This window comes from Triturus cristatus, chromosome 8 (genome assembly GCF_964204655.1).
Source record: "Triturus cristatus chromosome 8, aTriCri1.1, whole genome shotgun sequence".
NCBI classification, from domain to species: domain Eukaryota; kingdom Metazoa; phylum Chordata; class Amphibia; order Caudata; family Salamandridae; genus Triturus; species Triturus cristatus.
The window spans coordinates 1,459,751,904-1,459,772,281 of record NC_140591.1 but is presented as its reverse complement, the minus strand read 5'-3'; the positions used below and the strand labels follow the sequence as shown (position 1 = coordinate 1,459,772,281).

Below are 20,378 nucleotides of genomic sequence, written 5' to 3'. Positions count from 1 at the left end.
CGGAGGGAAACGGCGGGAATCCTAGAAGTTACGGTGGGGCTACATCTGTGGGGCATGCAGAGTGGGCAAATGAAATGATGCTCACAGGAAGGTATAAGGTGGGAATGAGTTTGGAAAAAGTTGAGGAAAGATGTTTATGAAAAACGTGTGTATTCAGGGTCCACACGCTCAGGGACAGAAGGAGGGTTGAAGTGTTGCCCCCACATGGACGTGCTTATTAAAAGGGATTCCCTGTTGGCGCATGGTGCTTTTAGATTACAACTCTAGCAATAAAAAGCTTAACTTTGAAAGAAGCGCATGTAGCACCTGGTGCAGGTGCCTTGCATCTGGTGGCGTCATTAATTTACACGTAGTCAACTGAAGTCACAGCCATTTAGAACTGGGGTGCCCCGAGCAAACATGTTTTCCGAATTTCAGTGACACTTTAATAAGTTAGTAGCCGCCAGTATTCGCAGACTGTCAGATTGTTCTGGGGTTTGCATATATTTTAAAATGTCTGTTTTTCAAATTGACTGTGTTGTTGGTCACACCTCAGCTGGGAGCGCTGTCTGGGCATGAGAGCAGGGGTGTACTAGGCACTTCCCTAGCAGCAGAGATTTTAGAAAGGTTTCTTTATGGCATTCCCTCTCTGCTTGCAAGTTATCTTTAGAAGCGTTCTTTCTCCGTTCATAAAAATCGTCCAGGCAGGAGTTACTTGCAGAACGCTGTCAGATGCTGTGCGCATGTGACAGTCCTGGAGTAATTTATACGCTTTACTAAGAATTATCCGAGCATCAGGGCACATGTGGAGCCCACATCAATCATGGTTCCCGGCCTGTAATCCACGTGTCGAAGGAAAAAAAGCTCCATTTAAGCATGTACACGGTTTTGTTTACAATATGTAAACAAGCATTAGTGACGCGGCCGCCCGTGAAAGTGAAACTGATCGCGATCGCAATCAAGTGAACATCAACAAAGGGGGCGGGAAGAAGGGGAACACGAAAATGAAGCTGACGAGGAGGGAGTGGGAGAAGGGAGGGGATAGGGGAGGGGAGGGGATTCCCGCGCTGTAAGGCTGTAAGGCTTAATGAGCCATTACAGAAAGCCAGATGGCATGTGCACGTTCACGAACGCGGACACGCACGCTTGAGGCCAGCAAAAGCCGGTGGGTAGCACTTTGAAAACCCACTTACTAAGTGTCTCGCAGAGCAGTGCATGCGCTGGCTCAGGTGAGACCTAAAAAAGAACTAATACCTCATGGGTATAATTCAATGTTAGCCCTCAGCCCTCTCACTGGCACTCACACCAGGGTGGAACAACGACAACACAGACAGAGCAGCAGCAGCATCATAGCGTGAAAGCTGAGCATCTCTTGAATGTCTTTGAACATGGGCATGCCATTCAGGCTGCTGCCGTATGCGTGCTATTGATGTGGTTTGTAGGGATGCCGCAGGATCATTCTCATGATATAAATTAGAGGGGCGTTACAAAAATTAAGCATCCCTAGCAGTCCCTCACCTTTAGGGAAGCAGTGTGCTCTGCACTGAAAGCCACTAGCCATTCCGCCATGCATCAAGTAGAAAACATGCAGACAAACACACAACACACACGCGCAAAAACAAACACACAGAAACACAAGCACATACACACACAGACACACACAGACACAGAGTATATCCTAACAAAGAATGTAGAGGATACAAGAGGATCTGATCCAACGCTCCATTCTAGCGGCGCTAGTGACTAGAGGGCATATATATGAGAGCTTTGCGTCAAGCTTGCACCGAGCAACGTGGTACATGCACAACGCATATTTATGAAGCCACGCAAAGCCACTCTGCATGGCTTTGAATGGCTTAAAATATGGAGAAATGCAACGCAGCACAAATCACTGCGTTGCATTGCTCTGTGCAAGGGATTTGTTCCATGGGCGTTTCAGTGGGTGTTCTCACACAAATCCCATGGTTTTTGATGCATTCCCAGATTTATCAGACCTGGTAAACCTGGGAATGCGCACAAAAGATACCCCCCCCCCCTCCCCCCAGGTGAGGCGTAATGAGGAGAAATATCTTTATTTCTCCTTGTTTTTCCTCTTTCTATTTATGCTGCATTATGCAGTGCACATAGAGAGAGGGAAAAGCCTCTCATGATTGTTTTTGTGCAGGAAGGTACCCCTTTCTGCATAAAAACAATCCTGCATGTAATGGAGAAACCCTTGCACTGTGGTGCAAGGGGGCCTGGGTTGGTGCTAGGCTGCCAAAACGGCACCAGCGCAAGGGGAAAGGGCAGGAATGCATCATATTGTAGAAATACGGCGCATTCCTGCCCTTTCCTAGTGACGTAGGGTAGCTCAGCAAGGTGACTTGCTATGCTGCCCTGCACCACTAATTTCATAAATATGCCCCTAGTTTTCTAATGTACAGCTTTAGTGGAGTGGTTCCTTCAATTTTAATCTTATTTGTCATATATTTCCATTTTATTTGTTCTCTACAGAGAGGCCTAATTCCAAAGACCACTGTGAGACATACAATAAATATACATCTCTGTGGATGCACCAGTAAATAACTGAGTTAAAGTCCAAACAGATGTGGAGAGAGTATAAGCCCTATGTCTTGAAAGAAACCTAAGAGCTGGAGGTAGTTAGCCATTTAGTGGTCACAAAGCCTGTGATTTGCTAAATCATGCAACTGCTAAATGACTTCTACACATGTTCTAAACTCATTTTGCAATTCGGTAACTTGTTACTGATCCTCAAAAAAGGATAGAAATGCATGGTGAATTGCAATTTGGAAGGACCGTGTTTACACTTCCCTATGAAATTCTGTTCAAATTGCTAAGTATAAATGGTTTGTGACCGCTGTGTCAGCCCCAAACCATTGATAGGTTACCATTTCATAAAAGGAGCTAGTACCGATTCACAAAAAGAACGGGCTCCCGGTGGGACCCCTTCCTCTTTGTGAATAAACAAAAAAAGTTTGTTTGGGATTAGGCTGTGGCCCACTGCCAACTGTTAAACAAGCTTTTTTTTAATTACATGGTTTTCTTGAATGCAGGCCCACTTCCTAGAAGGAAAACAGGCTGTGTTTAAAAACAAAGCATTGGTAAAGCCAATGCGTCTGGTGCCGGCCACAAGCCTTTTGGCAACTTTTGTTTTGTTCTGTTATGGTTTTTGCGAATATTTACTGTAGGGGTAGCTGCCGGACTGTCATCGATCTGAAAAAAATAATTGGCTAAAGGCAAAAATATACATTACTATAGTAGATCCCGGCATTCAAGGGAACTACTTTGTCTGTGGATGTGCTGCTTGTGAGAGGACAGAGTGCTGCAACTGTATTGTATTGTATGCGGTATTTGTAAAGCGCAACAGTCACCCAACGGGTATCTCGGCGCTACAGTACATGATACATTGATGGGTGGCTTGGAAGGAACGGAAATTGGGTAGATGGAACAATAAAGAGAGCTAATAAGCTCTAGGAAACAACCAAGTCTTGAGTTTTCTCCTGAACTGCAGAAGGTCATGAGATTGTCTGAGTTCCAAGGGAAGGCCGTTCCAGAGCTTAGCTGCAGCAAAGCTAAAGACCCTACCCCCTGACTTGGCTTTTCGAATCTTTGGAACTTTCACCAAGTAAGCAGTGGCAGAACGAAGACACCTTGTAGGTGTATACCACGTAAAGGTCTCTTGAAGGGGTATGGGTCCTAATCCATGAAAGGCCTTAAAGACCAGGCATAAGGACTTAAATTGGATCCTTTGCGTTAACGGTAACCAGTGAAGCTCTGCAAAGGTCAACGAACCTGATGAACGCCCCGGTTTCATCAGCGCCAGTTTAGCTGCCATAGTTTGTACTCTCTGAAGGCGTTCAATCAAAAATTTGGGGGCATCCGGCAGTAGAGCATTGCAGTAGTCTAATCTACTGATGATAATGCCACCAGTGACCATCGCTCTGGCCGCCTCTGGTAGTAATGGAAAAATTTTCTTCAAAGCTTTAATCAAAGAAAAACAGGTCCCTACCACCTTATTGACGTGCATCTCCAAAGTTAGAGTGGCGGCGAGCATGACTCCCAAATTACGTACAGCTTTAGCCGGTACCAGAGTAGAAGTCAATCAATGGCTGAAGCGGACTGACCTACTGCCCCATGATGCATGCTGGAGTGAGTGAAAGAAAAATGTGAACGATACAACAACAGTCTAGTGGGTGAATTCTGGCTGATCACTCCTATAACTAACTATGTTATAAATATAATTTTAGTAAATCCAAAAGGTCTTGGCTAACACCAGACCTAAAAAAGCCAACTGATCTGTCCTTGGTTGCCATCCTTTTTGATATTTCTAATGCTTTTTGTTTTGTTTTTGAAAATGTTTATTACAAATAGAGAAAGTTGAAAAGAAAAATAGATAGGCTTGCAATTATAGATAGGAAGAGTTGTACAGATAAAAAGTGTTGAATAACTAGCCAGATAGATCGGCAGACAGAGAGACAAATAGACAGTTGCATAGAGATGGTTGCAAATATCGCTAAACAGAGAAGTATGAGAAATGTGGTTGTTAGTTGACTGGGTGTGAGTCCTGGTCAAACAACAGCCATAATCTCATTCAGGGTGAACCACAAAAAGTCACTAAATTAGCATGTGTTTAATCCTGGAATGCTAGGCACAAGAAGCAGCCAGGCTTAACTTAGAGGCAATGCAGCACACAAACAGTAAGAAAGTGAAAACACAAAGCAAGAAAAATACCAAACCAATTTGGAAACTTAGAATACATTTTAATACATTATTTGACACCAAAACAACAAAAATCTAATCAGTAGAACCAGAGTTATGAATGTTTAAAGTATTTAGTAAAAACTAGTGCCTAAACCATCAAAGCTCCAACCTCAAATATCTATTTGCGTGAGACTGGGTCAAAGTCAAAAGGTACGGCTGAACATGGTGGAGTACAGTACGGATACAAGAAGTGGATTGGACCTGGCCAATGCTGAAATTCAGACTTAGAAACGTTCTTGAGAAAAAATGACTGAGAAGGCAAAGTTCAGGTGGGGTAAGGCTGCAAGAGGTGTCTGAGGAGCAAGCGTTGTCTTTGGATGACCTTTGGTCAAAGCCGCACTGAAGATTTCCACATTTCTACGTTCAAAGTCTGTCGCCAAAATGGAAGTTGAAACCTACAGCAGGATGAAACAGAATGCTGTAGCCAAAGACAGTTCTACAAGTTTGGATGCCCCTTTGGCGAAGGACCGCTGAAATGGTCATTCCTGAACTGAGGCAGAGTGGGAGATTGCCAAATGTGGAGGGGGGATCTTCCAGGCTTTGGCTGCGAAGCAGGAGAAGGACTTTCCTCCCGTTCTAGTCTTGCTGATACGAGGGACATTGGCCAGAGAGCTTTGGGCTGATGAGGTGTCTTTTGGGTGTGTGGATGGAGAGGAAGCTGTTCAGGTATGCGGGTCTGATGTTGTGAAGGGCTTTGTATGTGTGGGTGAGGAGTTTGAAGGTTATTCTTATTTTGAGTGGAAGCCAGTGGAGATCGCGGAGGTGTGGGTGATGTGACTGCGACGGGGAATGTCAAGGATCAGTCTGGCTGCAGTGTTCTGGACAATAGGGAGTTTGTGAAGGAGTTTCTTATTGATTCTGGCGTAGAGAGCATTGCTGTAGACCAGTCTGCTGCTAATGAGTGCGTGTGTGACAGTTTTTCTGGTTTCGGTTGGGATCCATCTGAATTCTTTCGAACGATAAGCAGGTCGAGGAGACAGCGTTGATCTGGCGGTTCATTGTGAGGGATGAGTCTAGTATGATGCCATGGTTTTGTGCATAGTCCATCGGGGTTGGGGGATTTCCAAAGGCAGAGGGCCACCAGGAGTCATTCCATGCGGAGGGAGTGGTGCAAACGATGAGGACTTCTGTCTTTTCTGAGTTGAGTTTCAGGCGGCTGTACTTCATCCAGAGGCTGACAGCTTTCATCGCTTCTTGGAAGTTGTGTCTGCTGATGTTGGGTTCATAGAGTAAGAGACAGGATCAGCTGGGTGCCTTCAGCATGAGAGATGATGTTGAGCCCGTGGTTCCTGATGATGATTGCGAGGGGGGCCATGTAGACATTGAAGAGGGTGTGTTGAGGGCATCCCTTCCTAATACCGTATTGGAATTGTATGTACAAATGTTTTGCGACTGAAATGCAGTTTGCAAAGCATTTGCAATTTACCAGCATCTGAAAAATGGTGGTAACCCATTCGCAAATTAGAAAGTGGCCCTTCCCCCTTGAGAACGGTTGGCAAAATATTTTTAAAGAGCATACAGTGGTCTCACAGACCAATGCCTGTTCTTAAAAAATGAAACTTCCAAGTTTCCTTTTTTCTTTTTAAATGCACCCTGCCTTTCTTTAAGGGAAACAGGCTGCGTTTAAAAAAAAATATTGCTTTATTTAAAACCAATCACAGATATGGTGGTCTGCTGGCCCCAGTAGGCCACCATCCCTGTGATGGCTGATATTCCTAATGGGTTCGAAATTGCGACCTACCTCATTAATATTCATGAGTTAGGTCTATTTGCGACCCACTAGGTATCGCTACTGAAACTCAAAAGAGTTTCATACATTAGAAATAGCGATTTCCTAATTGCCATTCACAAGAAATCACAATTTGGAAATCACCATTCATTACTTTCGTAAATCTAGCCAATAATTTGGTAAAGTCAAAAGGCTTTGGCTAATGCCAGACCTAAAAAATACTTTATTTTAATGTGATCATAGAAATGTGGTCTGCTGACCCCAAAGCTGAAGACTTTTCTGATTGAGCTGTAAGTGCCAAAAAGATCCTGAGTGAAGCATTGGGGACAGTATGAAACTGAATATGGTTATCGTGGTAATCCCCAGTATTAGTGTTCAGTTCCTAGAGTGTTCTACTCTGGGGTTGGGGAAACCCTAAGTCCTTGCAACAGCAGACACAGACTACCATTTACCCTTAAAACATGGGGTTAGTTAGTTAACCGTGCCAAATAGAGTGATAATGGTGGGGATGCAAAGTAAAAAGGAAAAGGATTGTGTCAATTGGGGCTTCATGACCAGGACTGAATTAAGTCATTTTTCTATTCCAGCAATAAGTTACATGTTTGCAGAATTAAACTTGATTTTCTTTTTTCTGTATTTTTTCGATGGATGCGTTATTAGTGTCTGTACTTTCATCATTAATGTATTTATAATTTCCACACTTGGACAAGAACATTTATTCAGATGACATGTGTGTGTGTAGATATACATATTTATCATTTAAAATTAAATGTAATCATTTGATTTTAGGTCTCTATCACACACTGTTCACAGCTGGACCTATTCCTTCTAGTACCTTACATATACATAGAGTGGCTTTCCTTGCTCATGATTGGAAGGCTTTATTGTCTGTGTCACTCCTCTGATCCTGATTTGATGGCTATCTTCCCTTTTCTTGTGTATGTCCGACCCAGGAGCATTTCAGTCTCATGGTACTTTGATTGGTTGATGTGCCCTGACACTGTTAATGTCTGACTTTGCATGGCAGTGAAGGACTACATTTTTCTTTCTTGCTTTCTCTTCCTGCTTCATGCTATTGGTGGATGGCAGTTTTAAAATGTTTTTTTTTCACCAAGATGGCCGCTTGCATGTGCCCATAACCTAATATTGATGTGGATGTACAAAAACAAAATCGAATCACTGTTGTCGAAATCCCCTGATATGAACCCTCCATCAACCCGAATCAGGAATATGTGGCCAGGTAGGCTCTGTGCCCTAGGCCCGAGGCTAATGATGGAAAGATTACAGGTCAGGTGGCACGTAACAAGCAGGACAAACACGCGAACAGGAAAAACCCAGATTAGTCCCACAGATAGGCAGCGACACCACAAAGATCCTAGGAGATTGGCCACAATAAAACGCACATGGCCGGAGGAGAGAGCATTCCCAAAACATCTCAAAGTTAGATGCCACATGAAGTTAGGAACACTCAGGCAATCAGGACACAGCATACACTACACACGCAGTGATTACACACTCCACATCTGGACACATTATCCACTGGCCCTCATTGAGTCCACACAAGTTGGGGGCCCAACTGTATTTGTCATCAGGTGGGGGTAACTTATGGCTCAACGACAAGACCCACATTTTACTCCTGAAACAGTATGTATGATTGTTTTATGATGCTTCAAGCACTGTATAAAAAGACATTCAAAATGATTGCACTTTGAGTCAGTCGCCAAGCCCATTTCAGTACGATGCACTCCCGGCTGTAGTGTTTGAATAAACCAAGTGTCCCTGTTTTGCCAAATGCCTCTTGTCTATGTTTTATCAAGGTAATATCATACTTGAGCAACACATGTATGCATGTGAGGTGGTCATCATTCGATTGTATTTTGTCTTTTTACAAAATGCTTTTGAAGGTGCATCTGCAGTGGCCATCTGTGAATGCAATTTATTTATTTATAAAAATCCTGTTTAAGCATACTCACAATACAGCTATGTGCACTAGCTGGGGCCATCTTCTACAACATCAGAAGCATTGGCAAAGCCAGTGGGTGTCATAGCCAAGACTCATTAGCTTTGGTAATGCTTATTTGCTAAATGTGGTACTGCCGACATTACAGCGCTTTTGGTGAAATTACTCATTTCTGTCTGGCTGTCATGCTGAAATGTAATGGTGGGCCAGTTCACATTTTCTGAAAGCGAAACAATCAATGCTCATTGGATACAGAGTGTGGGGGACACATGATTGTTTCCTGACCAGTACTAGACAGGAAAAAGCAGAGCAAATCTGGTGACTGCATACCTTACATACATATAGTGGACCTTCCGACACCATTTCTGCCACCAAATATCAGAGACTGTCCTGAGAGTGTTTATGAGGTGGAGCCTGTGGTAGATTCACCATCAGAACCACAGCATGGTTGTGGCACACAAGAGATTGATAGAGGGGTGTCTGCTAACTTTTGCCAGATGAACCACTACTACCAACTTCGAAATAACTCCCTTAGTTAACTAATTGGACCAGCTTAATTTCAACCAACTTGTTAATTAACCCTGCCGTTAAGATGAATACAATGTAGGGCTGCTCTGCGTAAAGATGCTTGGGGTAGGTGCAGTCAAAAAACATCCGCTGAGGCAAATACAAATACATTCTACTAACTTTAAAATAACTCAAGCTCATCAAACCCACAACTCCAACCATCTCCACAACCACCAATAATATAAGAGAAAAGTCTACACAGAAAAGACCTTAAAAAAATAACAAAAATTTATCTTTTCAGAAAACAAACAGAAAACACCTCTACTTTTCAAATAATAAATCAATGTAGGTGACAGGCCCAACACCCTCCCCCCAATATGGTTCCTACATTGTGCCTATTTACATGATGACAGTGTATTAAAAATAATGGAATGTTTATTTACTATTTTAATTCCACATCCATCCCAATACTTGTGTATGTTACACAGCAGACCAAAGCAAATATAACCGCACTTTTGGTTTTTTAATCCACCTACTTGAAAGTATGTACACACACCACGGGGACCAGTCCACCTAGAATGATGGTCCTCACAGATATGGTGCTTGTCAGGTTTTACCATTGCTTTAGGGGCCCTTTTTGACTCTGTGGCTGTGATAATTTTGATTACAACATTAACAAGAGTAACTACCTTGATCATGAATGGCAAATGATGTAGGATTACTACATATAGTAGTCCTGGGTGTGGTACTCTCACTTTCTTTGGTGGCAACAAATCTTCCACCTTAATTGCAGGTTCAGATGTGGGAATATGTGCAGAAACACCAATTTACATATGTTATTCTCCATTCCATACAGGTTATAGGTAATCAACTTTCAATCCAGTAATACCAGCCCTGTTGATACTGATATCTCTGGTATTGATAACACCGGATGCAATATTGCCAACCAGCAACTCGGGCTACTTCTAATGAGAGTCCAAAACTGATTTACAAATGGTGCAGTGTTACTGCACTAGTTGTTGCTGGGGTGCAGAAATCTTGTATATTTTATTAGAGACAAATCCCCCAGATCAAACTTGGAGGACTTTGACCTCATTAAAAATACTGGCATTTCAGATGCACATGAGGGATTCAGCACAGACATACTAACTCCCACATATGGGGCTATAGGGGATCACCGCGCAGCAATACTGGTTTCTGGTATCGGTTACATTGCGTGCAGATTTACCAGCCCATAACTTTGGATCACTCAAAATGAGGGCCATAACATACAATAATGGTGAGTGGCTTGTCTTGTACATCCCCTCCCTCCTCACTTGTCCTCAGACACCCAAGTTTAGCAGCTCAATTCACAAAGGCAAACTTTGACTTAAGTAAAGTAAAGTAGTAAAGTTACTAGCAATAATGTACCTTTGTAAATAGCAATAAATAGTAAACGTAGACTTAAGTCTAAGTTTACCTTTGTGAATTGGGCCCTAGGGGTCTTTTGGTCTAAGTTTGGACCAAAAGTCTAACTTAGACCAAAAGTTTAACTTTAATAGTGGTAAAGTTAGACTTTGTGTGTAAACTTAGACCAAAAGTTAACTTTAGTAGTAGTAAAGTTAGACTTTTGGTCTAAGTTAGACTTTTTGGTCTAAGTTTACCTGTGTGAATCAGGCCCTAGGTGTTTATCTTGTGGCCTTATTTTGCAAAGGAAGAGTGCTGAGCAGTGTTGCCAAAATGCCTCACTGGCAGCACTGCATGATCTCTTGCTTTGTGATGAAAGATGGGATTAAAAAGTACCTTTTTTTCAAATAGTTTATTTCCCCAATTGAATGAGATGTTACGCTAAGTGTATTACAATGCTTTAAAATTCCCACATCATTAACCACAATTTCTATATACAACTATTGCTAATTCTCCACACTTCACATACAAAACATACACCCATTTTTTATTTAATGAACCCTGCCATTGAATTTAACACTGAAGTTGAAATATTTAGTAGTGAGACAAAATATTTATTTTATATATGTACATATGTACATTTTCACACTGCACACTTGAAAAAGTTAAAAATACCTGATAAGATGCGAAACTGCAAAAGCACACAGTACCATCGCAAATATTAAACCAAACGCCAGGATCACTATTGATGGTTCAATACCTAGACAAAAAAATAAACAAAAAAAATTATTGCAAATGTACTTATTTATATTTATTGTTAGGCATATATTATAGTGTGGCTGTTCAGAGAATGAGCATATACTTATACTCACAGTCTCTTACTCAAGCATATAGTCATGCAGTTCTACCACCTGAGTAAGGTATTTACTATGTTAGGACTATGTTACTCCAACGCTTGTTGCCTTGCATTGTACACCAGTACAAAAAAGTACCTAAAGTGACACGAATCATGACCTTAACCAAAGTCAAAAACTAGTAAGTGTCAAAATCATTATTGGCTCTACTTTAATGTCAGTAGTACATCATTACAGATACTATTAGTGTCCTAGTAAGTAAGGCACCAACCCCAGTGGCAGGGAGATCTCGCCAAGACATGTTTAGAGTGACCACCGGGGTAGGGCTTTCATCATACCCTTTGACATTCGAGTGTCAAATCCTGCTTGAATGTCTCATCCTGTTTGAAAGGTCTGCCAGGGTTTTCCATAAAACATTTAGGGGACATTTCAAAGGAGGAAAATGGAATGCCAAAACACTTTGCGTTTATCCACTCTCTGGTTGCTGAAAGCTCAGCTTTGATTTACCGGACTTTTCTCTATAATTTGTTGGAGGTACAAGGACTGTTTGAAACTGGATTTTAGTGTTAGATGTGGGAGGACACTTGGGTTACTATAATATACTCCCCACACACATCCCTAGCTCTTTAGGGACTTTATTGTGATTAAAGACTTCGACCATCTTGAAAATGCCCAAAGTAGGTTTAGCCCCCAGAACCTCTACTCCATTGGTAAGGGCATCTCCAGGGGTCATTCCCACCCACTAGTTCATGCCAAGCATAAATGTGGTACCACCAGGCACCCATTTCAGAAAACATGTCTGGACCTGTGGAAGATCGGTAGAGGACTGAACCTGCTTACTGCGACCTAATAAGAGCCTTGAAGATTGGACCTGCCCTCCCTCTTGTACCCAGGGCAAAGAAGTGGACTCCAAGATCATAAGGCTGATCTTCTGTTAAGGCTAGAGGCACATCACAAGCTACAAGAGGCCTTTTCATGCAACTGCACAGCTTACCAATAGCCACTGGATCTCGACTGGACCCATTTATTGGTCTCTACGTGTCACCGTATGAGTCTCTAAGTGCCTCCCCAGAGCTCTTAGTAAGCTTCAGACATTTACACCTGTGGTGGATTGGTACTTGAAAGACTAAAGTCAGAAGGTAAAATCTTTGACCAGGACAAACCTGGTCAATGTATGTGACTTGTGCTCCATGGCAATCAACATCAAGGTGCGCTTTGGTCCTGCTCTACTATCATTGTCACTTTGGGCTTGGCATTATTTTCACTTAAAACTTTAAAAATTCATGTTTCCAGTTCCCCTTTTTGCATTTTTGTCAATCTAGTGTCATTTTGTTTATTACATTTTACTCTAGTAATTCATTTTAGGATTTGTATTGTTTTACATGTTCAACATTATTACTGTTTTAGCACTGCATAAACACTTTACACATTGCCTCTAAGTGAAGCCTCTCTGCTCTGTGCCATAGCTACCACGGGGTTGAGCTCAGGTTTATTTGGTGACTTCAGCAGTTCATCCTAACAAGGAATGAGATTATTAATGGAGGTGGGTATTTACCCCCTCTCTGAAATAATAACCCAATTTCTTATGCTCATCCAAAGACAGCACGCATATTCTATGTAACATTTTAGCTCCATCTCCAACACTGAACTTGAGCTGAACTTTGTAGATCATTTAGTCTTGAGCCCCTTTTCATGTTGGAGAATAGCCCTTTTCTTCTCTAAGGTAAAAGATGAATTCTCAAAATGGTCTTCGATAAGTGCTAAAATATTAATTTGATTAATCATTTGCCTTGGAATGGTTCTGGTGGTGTGATTGACACCTGTTGCCCTACCACAAATTCAGAGTAACTGGACAGAACATGATGAAATAGAGCAATGTGGCGGATTAATTCAAAGTTCCTTCTTCGCCCTACTAAAATTGCCTAAAAAGAAACTACTGGACCGCCAGGTTTATTTCCTAAGAAGACCACTGATAACAGTTAATTTCCAAGTGATTCAATAAATGGTGTTGTATCATACGTTGTTGGAGCTTGTGATGCTACATTAAGGAGCACTTGCAAGAGATGGACAGTAACAGGATTGGATTCTTCTATGACAGCATGTAACAACCTTGCATCTTCAGTGCCAGTTCTTGCCGTAAGATAGAAACTGGATTTAGAGGTCCCAGAGCAATGAGGAACTCCTGGACTCTAACTGTGACAATTGGAGAAGCCACTTTCTTATTGGATCAACTACATGCTTTTAATATGTGACCCTCAGGACAGCAAAGCAGAGCACTCCCAGACTAACCTAGGACGATGGAATAGATTTGAAACTCAGAATTCCACAAAGCACAAAATAACATTTAATTATTCAAGGTCTAGCCAATGTTCTTAGTAATAAAATAGAAAAGCACTTTACTTCATACATAACTAATCACTAACCATGAGATTACAAATGTACCCAATGAAAAATGGACCTGCTATAATAAGGCCTTTCTTTGTTAAATAATGTAAAAACCCCTTGCGTGATATTTGGCAAATAGTTCATAATGAATAATGGGTTCCTATTGTATTTAGCGTCGATTTCATAATTTAAATTTACATCCAATTATATTTGTGAGTTAACAATGTAACAGAGTTCACAATGTAAAACCCCTTTCTATTGCATTTGTTAATAAGATCACAAAGGAAAAACTATTCCAATTGTATTTGTCAGAGAGTTCACAATGTATTAACCCATCCTACTGTATTTATATACATCATACAAATTCATTTCCTACTCGTGAGTAGTGGAACTACTTCTTAGATAGGCTAAGTCAGCTCTCTCTGAATCTAATCACCATAAACAGGATAAAGAAAAGGGTGGGCCCAAAGCACACAGACAGAGCATCATGTTCCAAATTTCCAAAAAATTGCCTTCACGTAAATTATGCGAAATTGCACATAACTAAGCAAAATGAAAATCTGTAATTTTGCCCTATATTTTTGCACAAAATGCGTCCTCACATCAGATCTTGGCACAGGGATACATTTGTAGTCGCTCGTGCTCTGTTGTTTACACGCCTTTGCGGTAAATTTTTACAGCAGATGCCGCATGATTTCCCAAAACAGTGTCATTTCAGGAATGTCACATAATGAGCATAATGCAAAATCCCCATAATTTTGCCGCCATGATTTCAATTTCAGCATTTGACCCTGAGGGTAGTAAGGCAATTAAATATGTTATTTTGCAGAACTAAATACTAAACATACAATTTTAAATGTACACAATGAGAGCCAGACCTTCAAAACCCCACCACCCCGACACAGATATCTGTATTATAAAATGCAAAGCCCTTCCTGTGGTGTTTGGTAGGGATTCTACAACATAAACCCTTTCCTATTGAATATGTCAAATAGTTTACAAAGTAAAATCCTTACATATGGTGTCTGTCAATCGAGAATGCCTTCCTACTGCATTTGCCATGGGGTAACATCATGCAAAGCCCTTTCATACTGTATTTGCCATATAGTCTGCATTAAGAAGACCACATTTAAACACAGGGTCAGGAGAAAAGGTCCAGGAAAACTTCATACGAGGCGAAGATGGAATACAAGGCAGTGGAAACTACACTCATGCAGGACAGTTACTTACAGGGCTTTGCTATCTGCATGCTGCTCCACTCTTTATTGTGCTGGTCGGCTATGTTGACACTTCCAGGTCACAATAGGTAGAGCTCTATAAAGACTCATGAGACTAAGGAGAAGAATTCTGGTAACAGCAGAAGTTATGACTCTCTGCTTTGTAGCAGTTTGCACCCAACTTTGTTTCCTCACCTTTATTGTTTATTTTACTCCTCAGTTCCCTTGGGCCCTCCTGTTAAGTTCTCCACATTCACTCTGATGGGACTTGCCTCCAGTCCCACTTTGATTTGTGCCTTACCCTGAATCCTCTTCCTGCTGTCCTGTTTGGCATCTCAGGCATTTCCCTGAAGTGGCAAAGTTTGATCATCTTCAGTTCTTGGGTGAGTTTCCAGGTTTGCTTGGGCTAGTTACAGTGAAACTCCTCCACTCAAGCGGTCAGGATTTATGTCCTGTCTCCTTGTTGTTCATATAGGTTGATTTTACATCTGATGCTGTGGTTAGCTTATTCCTATCTCTCAGTGTCTCTACAGTTGTGGTGCTTCAAACGTGGAATGATGTGTTCCATGTAATCTGAGAGTCGATTTCAAGTCTTCCATAAACTAGTGGAGATTTTTTACCGTTTCGCGGAGCTTTGCGTAGCGCGACTACACAAATTCCGCCCACCCCTACCCAGGACCACCTGAGTTACTCTAAGGGTGGTTGGCTTGCCCCCGGATCAGAGCCTCAGGGACAGAAAAGGCTCCAACCATCTTAAGCGTGGCACTTGGAATCTGTCTGCTGTAGGTCTAAACCCCCCATGTGGTGCCCCTCCAATTCTGGACCTTTGGAATTGGGGCTCAAGATAGATGCTCTGCTAACCCAGCTGTGGTTTCTACCAGAATCAACGCAGCAAGTCACAAACTGGACGGATCTAGACGTATCTCTTTGCAGCGCCTCATCGTAATGGCTGCAGTGTGGCGCAAGGCCACATCACAGCCCTCGCAGCTCAATGGCAGCAGAGCTGCATCACACATCCTCAACGGGGACCAAGCACTACTTCCTGGGACCGCTGCTGCATGGCACAATGCTTCACAACTAGGATTTAAAGTACATTTCTCAGCTGGACTAACTTGATTCCTGTAACCGGTCCATGCTCCATCACGGTCATCCTTAACGTGTGACTTTGTCCCAGTTAGGCGCTACCAGATCACCACAATTGAGGCTTTGTAGTTTTAGGCACTATTTTTACATAAACCTTCAAAATTGCATATCTCCGGTTCTACTGATCAATTTTTGATATTTTAGTGCCAAATAAGTTATTACATTTCACTCTATTTTTTTCTAAATTCATGTGGGATTTTTCTTGTGTTGTGTTTTCACGTATTACTGTTTTACATGCTGCATAAATACTTTACACATTGCCTCTAAGTGAAGCCTGACTGCATTTGTGCCAAGCTACCAGAGGGTTGAGATGAGCTTAATTTGAGGTTTGCGTGTGTTTCACCCTGACAAGAATTGTGGTTACTGCTTGAGTAGGGCTTCACTCCCACACCAGTAATCCAGTTTCCCACATCAACTCACAATAAACACTAAAGCCAAAACAGAATCCAAAGAGCAAAGTCAGAGTAAACAGGCAAAACATCAAAAAGCTGTAGAGGAAGAAATTCACGAAAGTAAGAAAACCCCCCAGAGCAAGGTTGGGGTATACTGGCAAGGAGGTCAAGTAACTGAGGAATTGTACAGGGAGAAAGTAACAAATGTAAGGGATGGGAACAGTGGACAAACTAGCAACAGTGAAGATCCAATATAAACAGGTTGCCCGGTAGCTTCATAGTGTCGTCCTGAAATGTATATTCTGCTGCTGCCTGTCTTCAACCTAGAAGTCCCGCCCTTGACCCCGGCTGATTGGCTATTCACTGTGTCCCAGCAGCCATAGGCTGGTATGCTACTACCTTAATGAGATATGCCTGTTATGCCTATTTGTGATGCACACTATCATCCATGTGGGTATCCTGGATACCTCACCGATTCTCGTAGTCATTCCAAAACCTGGGATACCCTACTAATTCCCAACAGTTGGCCAGAATCAAGACTATAGTTTGGATTAAATAAACATAAATGAATTAATCAATACAGTGACTTAGACTCCACAATTAGGTGATGGCCTTGGTTTAGCGTTAAACATTCACATAGCTGTCTACAAGGAAGCTACGGGTACAGACAATAACTAACCATCCCATTTTTTCAGGTTTGTCCTGTATTTGGGTGTTCTTTCTGGTATAGGATGTGTTTGCTGCTGACATCTGGCTGCCTGAGAGGACACCATAAGCAGCCTACAGAATGTCCATAGCTCACAATTTACGCCATTTACTAGCTGTGAAAAGGGGCCCTGTCTGTGGCTGGGATGGAGACGCTGAAAATTGCAGCTTCAGGGACAGAGTCACTTTTAGAGATGCTAATAAGGAATGTGCACATCTGCAATTAAACTATGTTGGGGGCCTATGTTGGGAATCTGTTTTTTGGAGTTTATTTTTTACATTAAGGCCACTTCAAGGTGCACTAATATTCTTAGATCGGGCGCAGAGGCACACGGAGAACACGATTCCTGTCTAAATGCTTTTTAAAGCACCATCTTTAATCCCCCGATCTAACATTTTCATCTAATTGGAGACTGGCAGAAGTAGCTTTTGAGACCTTTTCTTTGGGTCCTCAAATGGAAATGGTTACTGGGCAGTATGTATTGTGCATGTTGTAATTTGCTGTTGCTGTTTGAGATCTTAAAACTATTTTAATCCATTTGGATGACAGAGGTATTCATTTTGTAAACTTGTATCTCCATAGGTGCCAATGCAAGCAGTAGGCTTACTCAAGGAGGTGTTAAACGGTTTGGAGCTCAAATACAGGATTAAACAGTAATCAGACTTAATATGCTCAATATCCAGCTGATTTATATAATTTAAAGTGTCTGATTTAGAAGAGAGAATTATTGGAATGAAACCCCAAAAATGACATATTACAACTATTCGTCAAAGCAGTTCTGACTGTTTAAGGGTGTACTACTGGAATACTGAGATTTTATTTTTACATTAACCTAAAAAAACATGGGCTTTCTAATATTGACTACCACTAAAACTTCAAGGTAAGCATATACTGACAAGACAGTGATAAGTATAAATTTACCAGTCTTTACTTCACATCTACGAAGTGGCCATGACTCATGAGAGACGAAGTGAATCCTGTTGCCCCTCCCTGCCTCAACAATGGTGATAAAAAGTATATTATACTCTGCACATCTGCATACATGATAAATTACATAGGAGCATATCAACAGCAACCGGCGATAATTATCGCTAAGCGCACTTAGCGCTAGGATAATTATCGCCGGCTAGCGTTGATTTTTATCGCTGAGATAGCGTGCTATTAGCAACGCTTTTCTCAATAGCGATAAAAATCCTCACACTAAGTAGCTAACGTGAGATTATCGCTGGAAACCCAGCGATAATCTCACGTTAGCTTGTTGATAGGGACAGACAAACTTAGCCATGATATCCTCCTTCCATAGGATATCATGGCTAAGTCACAAAAATACCAGACGTAAAAAAGCAGCGTTAACCGCGGTTAGCGCTGCTTTTTTTGTCTCTAACAGGGTTAGCGATATTCTTGATAATAGGAGAAATGTCGCTTAGCGACATTTCTCCTATTATTTTACTCTGGAACGCCCCCTTTGCATCTCATTAGAGATGCAGGGGGAAGCGTAGAGTAAAAGGGTGCTAACATGCGAATTTTCATGTTAGCACCCTGTTGTTGATAGGGTGCTAGTTTTATCTCTGCTTTTTTGGCTTTTAAAGCCAAAAAAGCAGAGATAAAGCCCTTGTTGATATGCCCCACTGTGTTTTTCATGTGTTCACCAGTATGCAAGGGGTTAAAGCTGTACAGTACAAAAAATACATTCAAGAGACCTCCTAACTATTAATAAAGTTGTTTCCCTGTGTAAAGTCATTGTTATTTACAATCTGTGAGACAGTAAAAACTATTGTTCTGATGCCATTCTCTTCTCTACTGCGATAATAAACTCAAATTTGAAATTGTGATCAGTTTTTTCTATACTAATTTAATTTGGGATGTCATCAGTGAAATCATCAATGATGTTATTTTATGCCATGAGTGATGTAATGTGTGATGTCATAAACTGCATGTCAAGGGTGCAAGTTATAGTTAGCTCTGCTATAACTATAACTGGTGAATTTCTGTGGTTTTAAAACCATTAGTTTTTATCCTATTTCAACACCGAACTCTAAAATCACGTTAGCTTTTTTTTTTCATTCATGACATCACTAACAACATCAACAAATGAATGTAACAGTTTGCAATATGTATTGCATACTGGAAGGTATTCAGCGAGCTATATCCATAACCAATTTTCTATCACCTCTGTAGTGCTAGTGGGTTTCACCATTTGCAACATCCAATACATAAATCATATCTGCAAAAGCACCCACATTTAGTAGATATTATGCTTTTTTTGCTGTTTTTCAGATGCATAAGAAACGTAATGGCTCATTAGATATTAATGCGATCTCTAATTTATTGAACCTTGAATACTGCTCATAAGAGTGTTTGGTTATTATTTACCCTATCGAAATATAGCAGTTAAATACCTCATCTGACATAGAATTTTAAGTTAATTGTTTTACATTTAAGCATTAGCCACTGTTAAGGCAAGCAAATAAGGTCCTATTCACAACCCTGTGTGGTGTCTAAATATACCTTAATCATATTCATGAAATGAGCAGAATGGCAGGCATACACCATTAGAACAATGCTTACAGTCATACTGCGACTTTAACCATTTGTGAGTCATCCATGCATTATATATTATTAAAAAATGTATGTTTCAGAATTTTCACTTAATTTCTGGCAATAAGTATCTGAAGTTTATAAATCTCCAGATTATAGCTCAAAATTATCAACAGCACTACCACACAACTCTGTAATGTCAGCATGTGTAGAGAAAGCCATAGGTCAATAATGTACTGTAAGGATAACATTTCGTTTTTCTCGCATATCTTGGCAACAGGAATTTGATTTAAGCCACAAGCTTTATGTAAAGAACATCTGCAAATCACACTAATAGTAATAACCCTCGACCTTGTTTAAATTAAGTTCTGCTTGCACTTAAAACTTTATTGATAGCTAAAGTTTGCATGATATAACTTTTACTATACTGAATCGACTTGTCTCAAGGACTACATTATTCTATTTCGTACATGCACACATGTACATAAATCAATCTGTGCTTTATATATGTTTCTGGGCCTGTTACTACCTACTCTTTTTTTTAATGATCTAGTGTTTTTTACAATAATTTAAGGAGCAGTAGATTGGATAATGTCATCAGTTATGGCATCAATAATGTAATTTGAGATGTCATCAGTGAAGTCATCAATATTGTCTTTTAACATGTCATTATGTAATATTTAAGGTAATAAGCAGTGCACAGCAGGGGTGCAAGTTATAGTTAGCTCAAAGGCGTCATACATATCGATGTGACTATAGCAACAAACATTTTGTATGTGAATTTCAAGATATGTTTACAGTCGATAGTGCAGCATTGCACA

General features: G+C 41.0%; 1 protein-coding gene across 1 annotated transcript in view; it reads right to left on the bottom strand.

The window, feature by feature from the left end:
- The window catches only part of LOC146805930 (retinal guanylyl cyclase 2-like), a 468,140-nt gene that overhangs the window by 246,109 nt on the left and 201,653 nt on the right, over window positions 1-20,378 (bottom strand). The window contains exon 5 of the mRNA XM_085620568.1: window positions 10,998-11,082. Coding sequence (XP_085476694.1) covers window positions 10,998-11,082 — 85 coding nt within the window. The remainder of the gene's footprint in view (window positions 1-10,997; window positions 11,083-20,378) is intronic.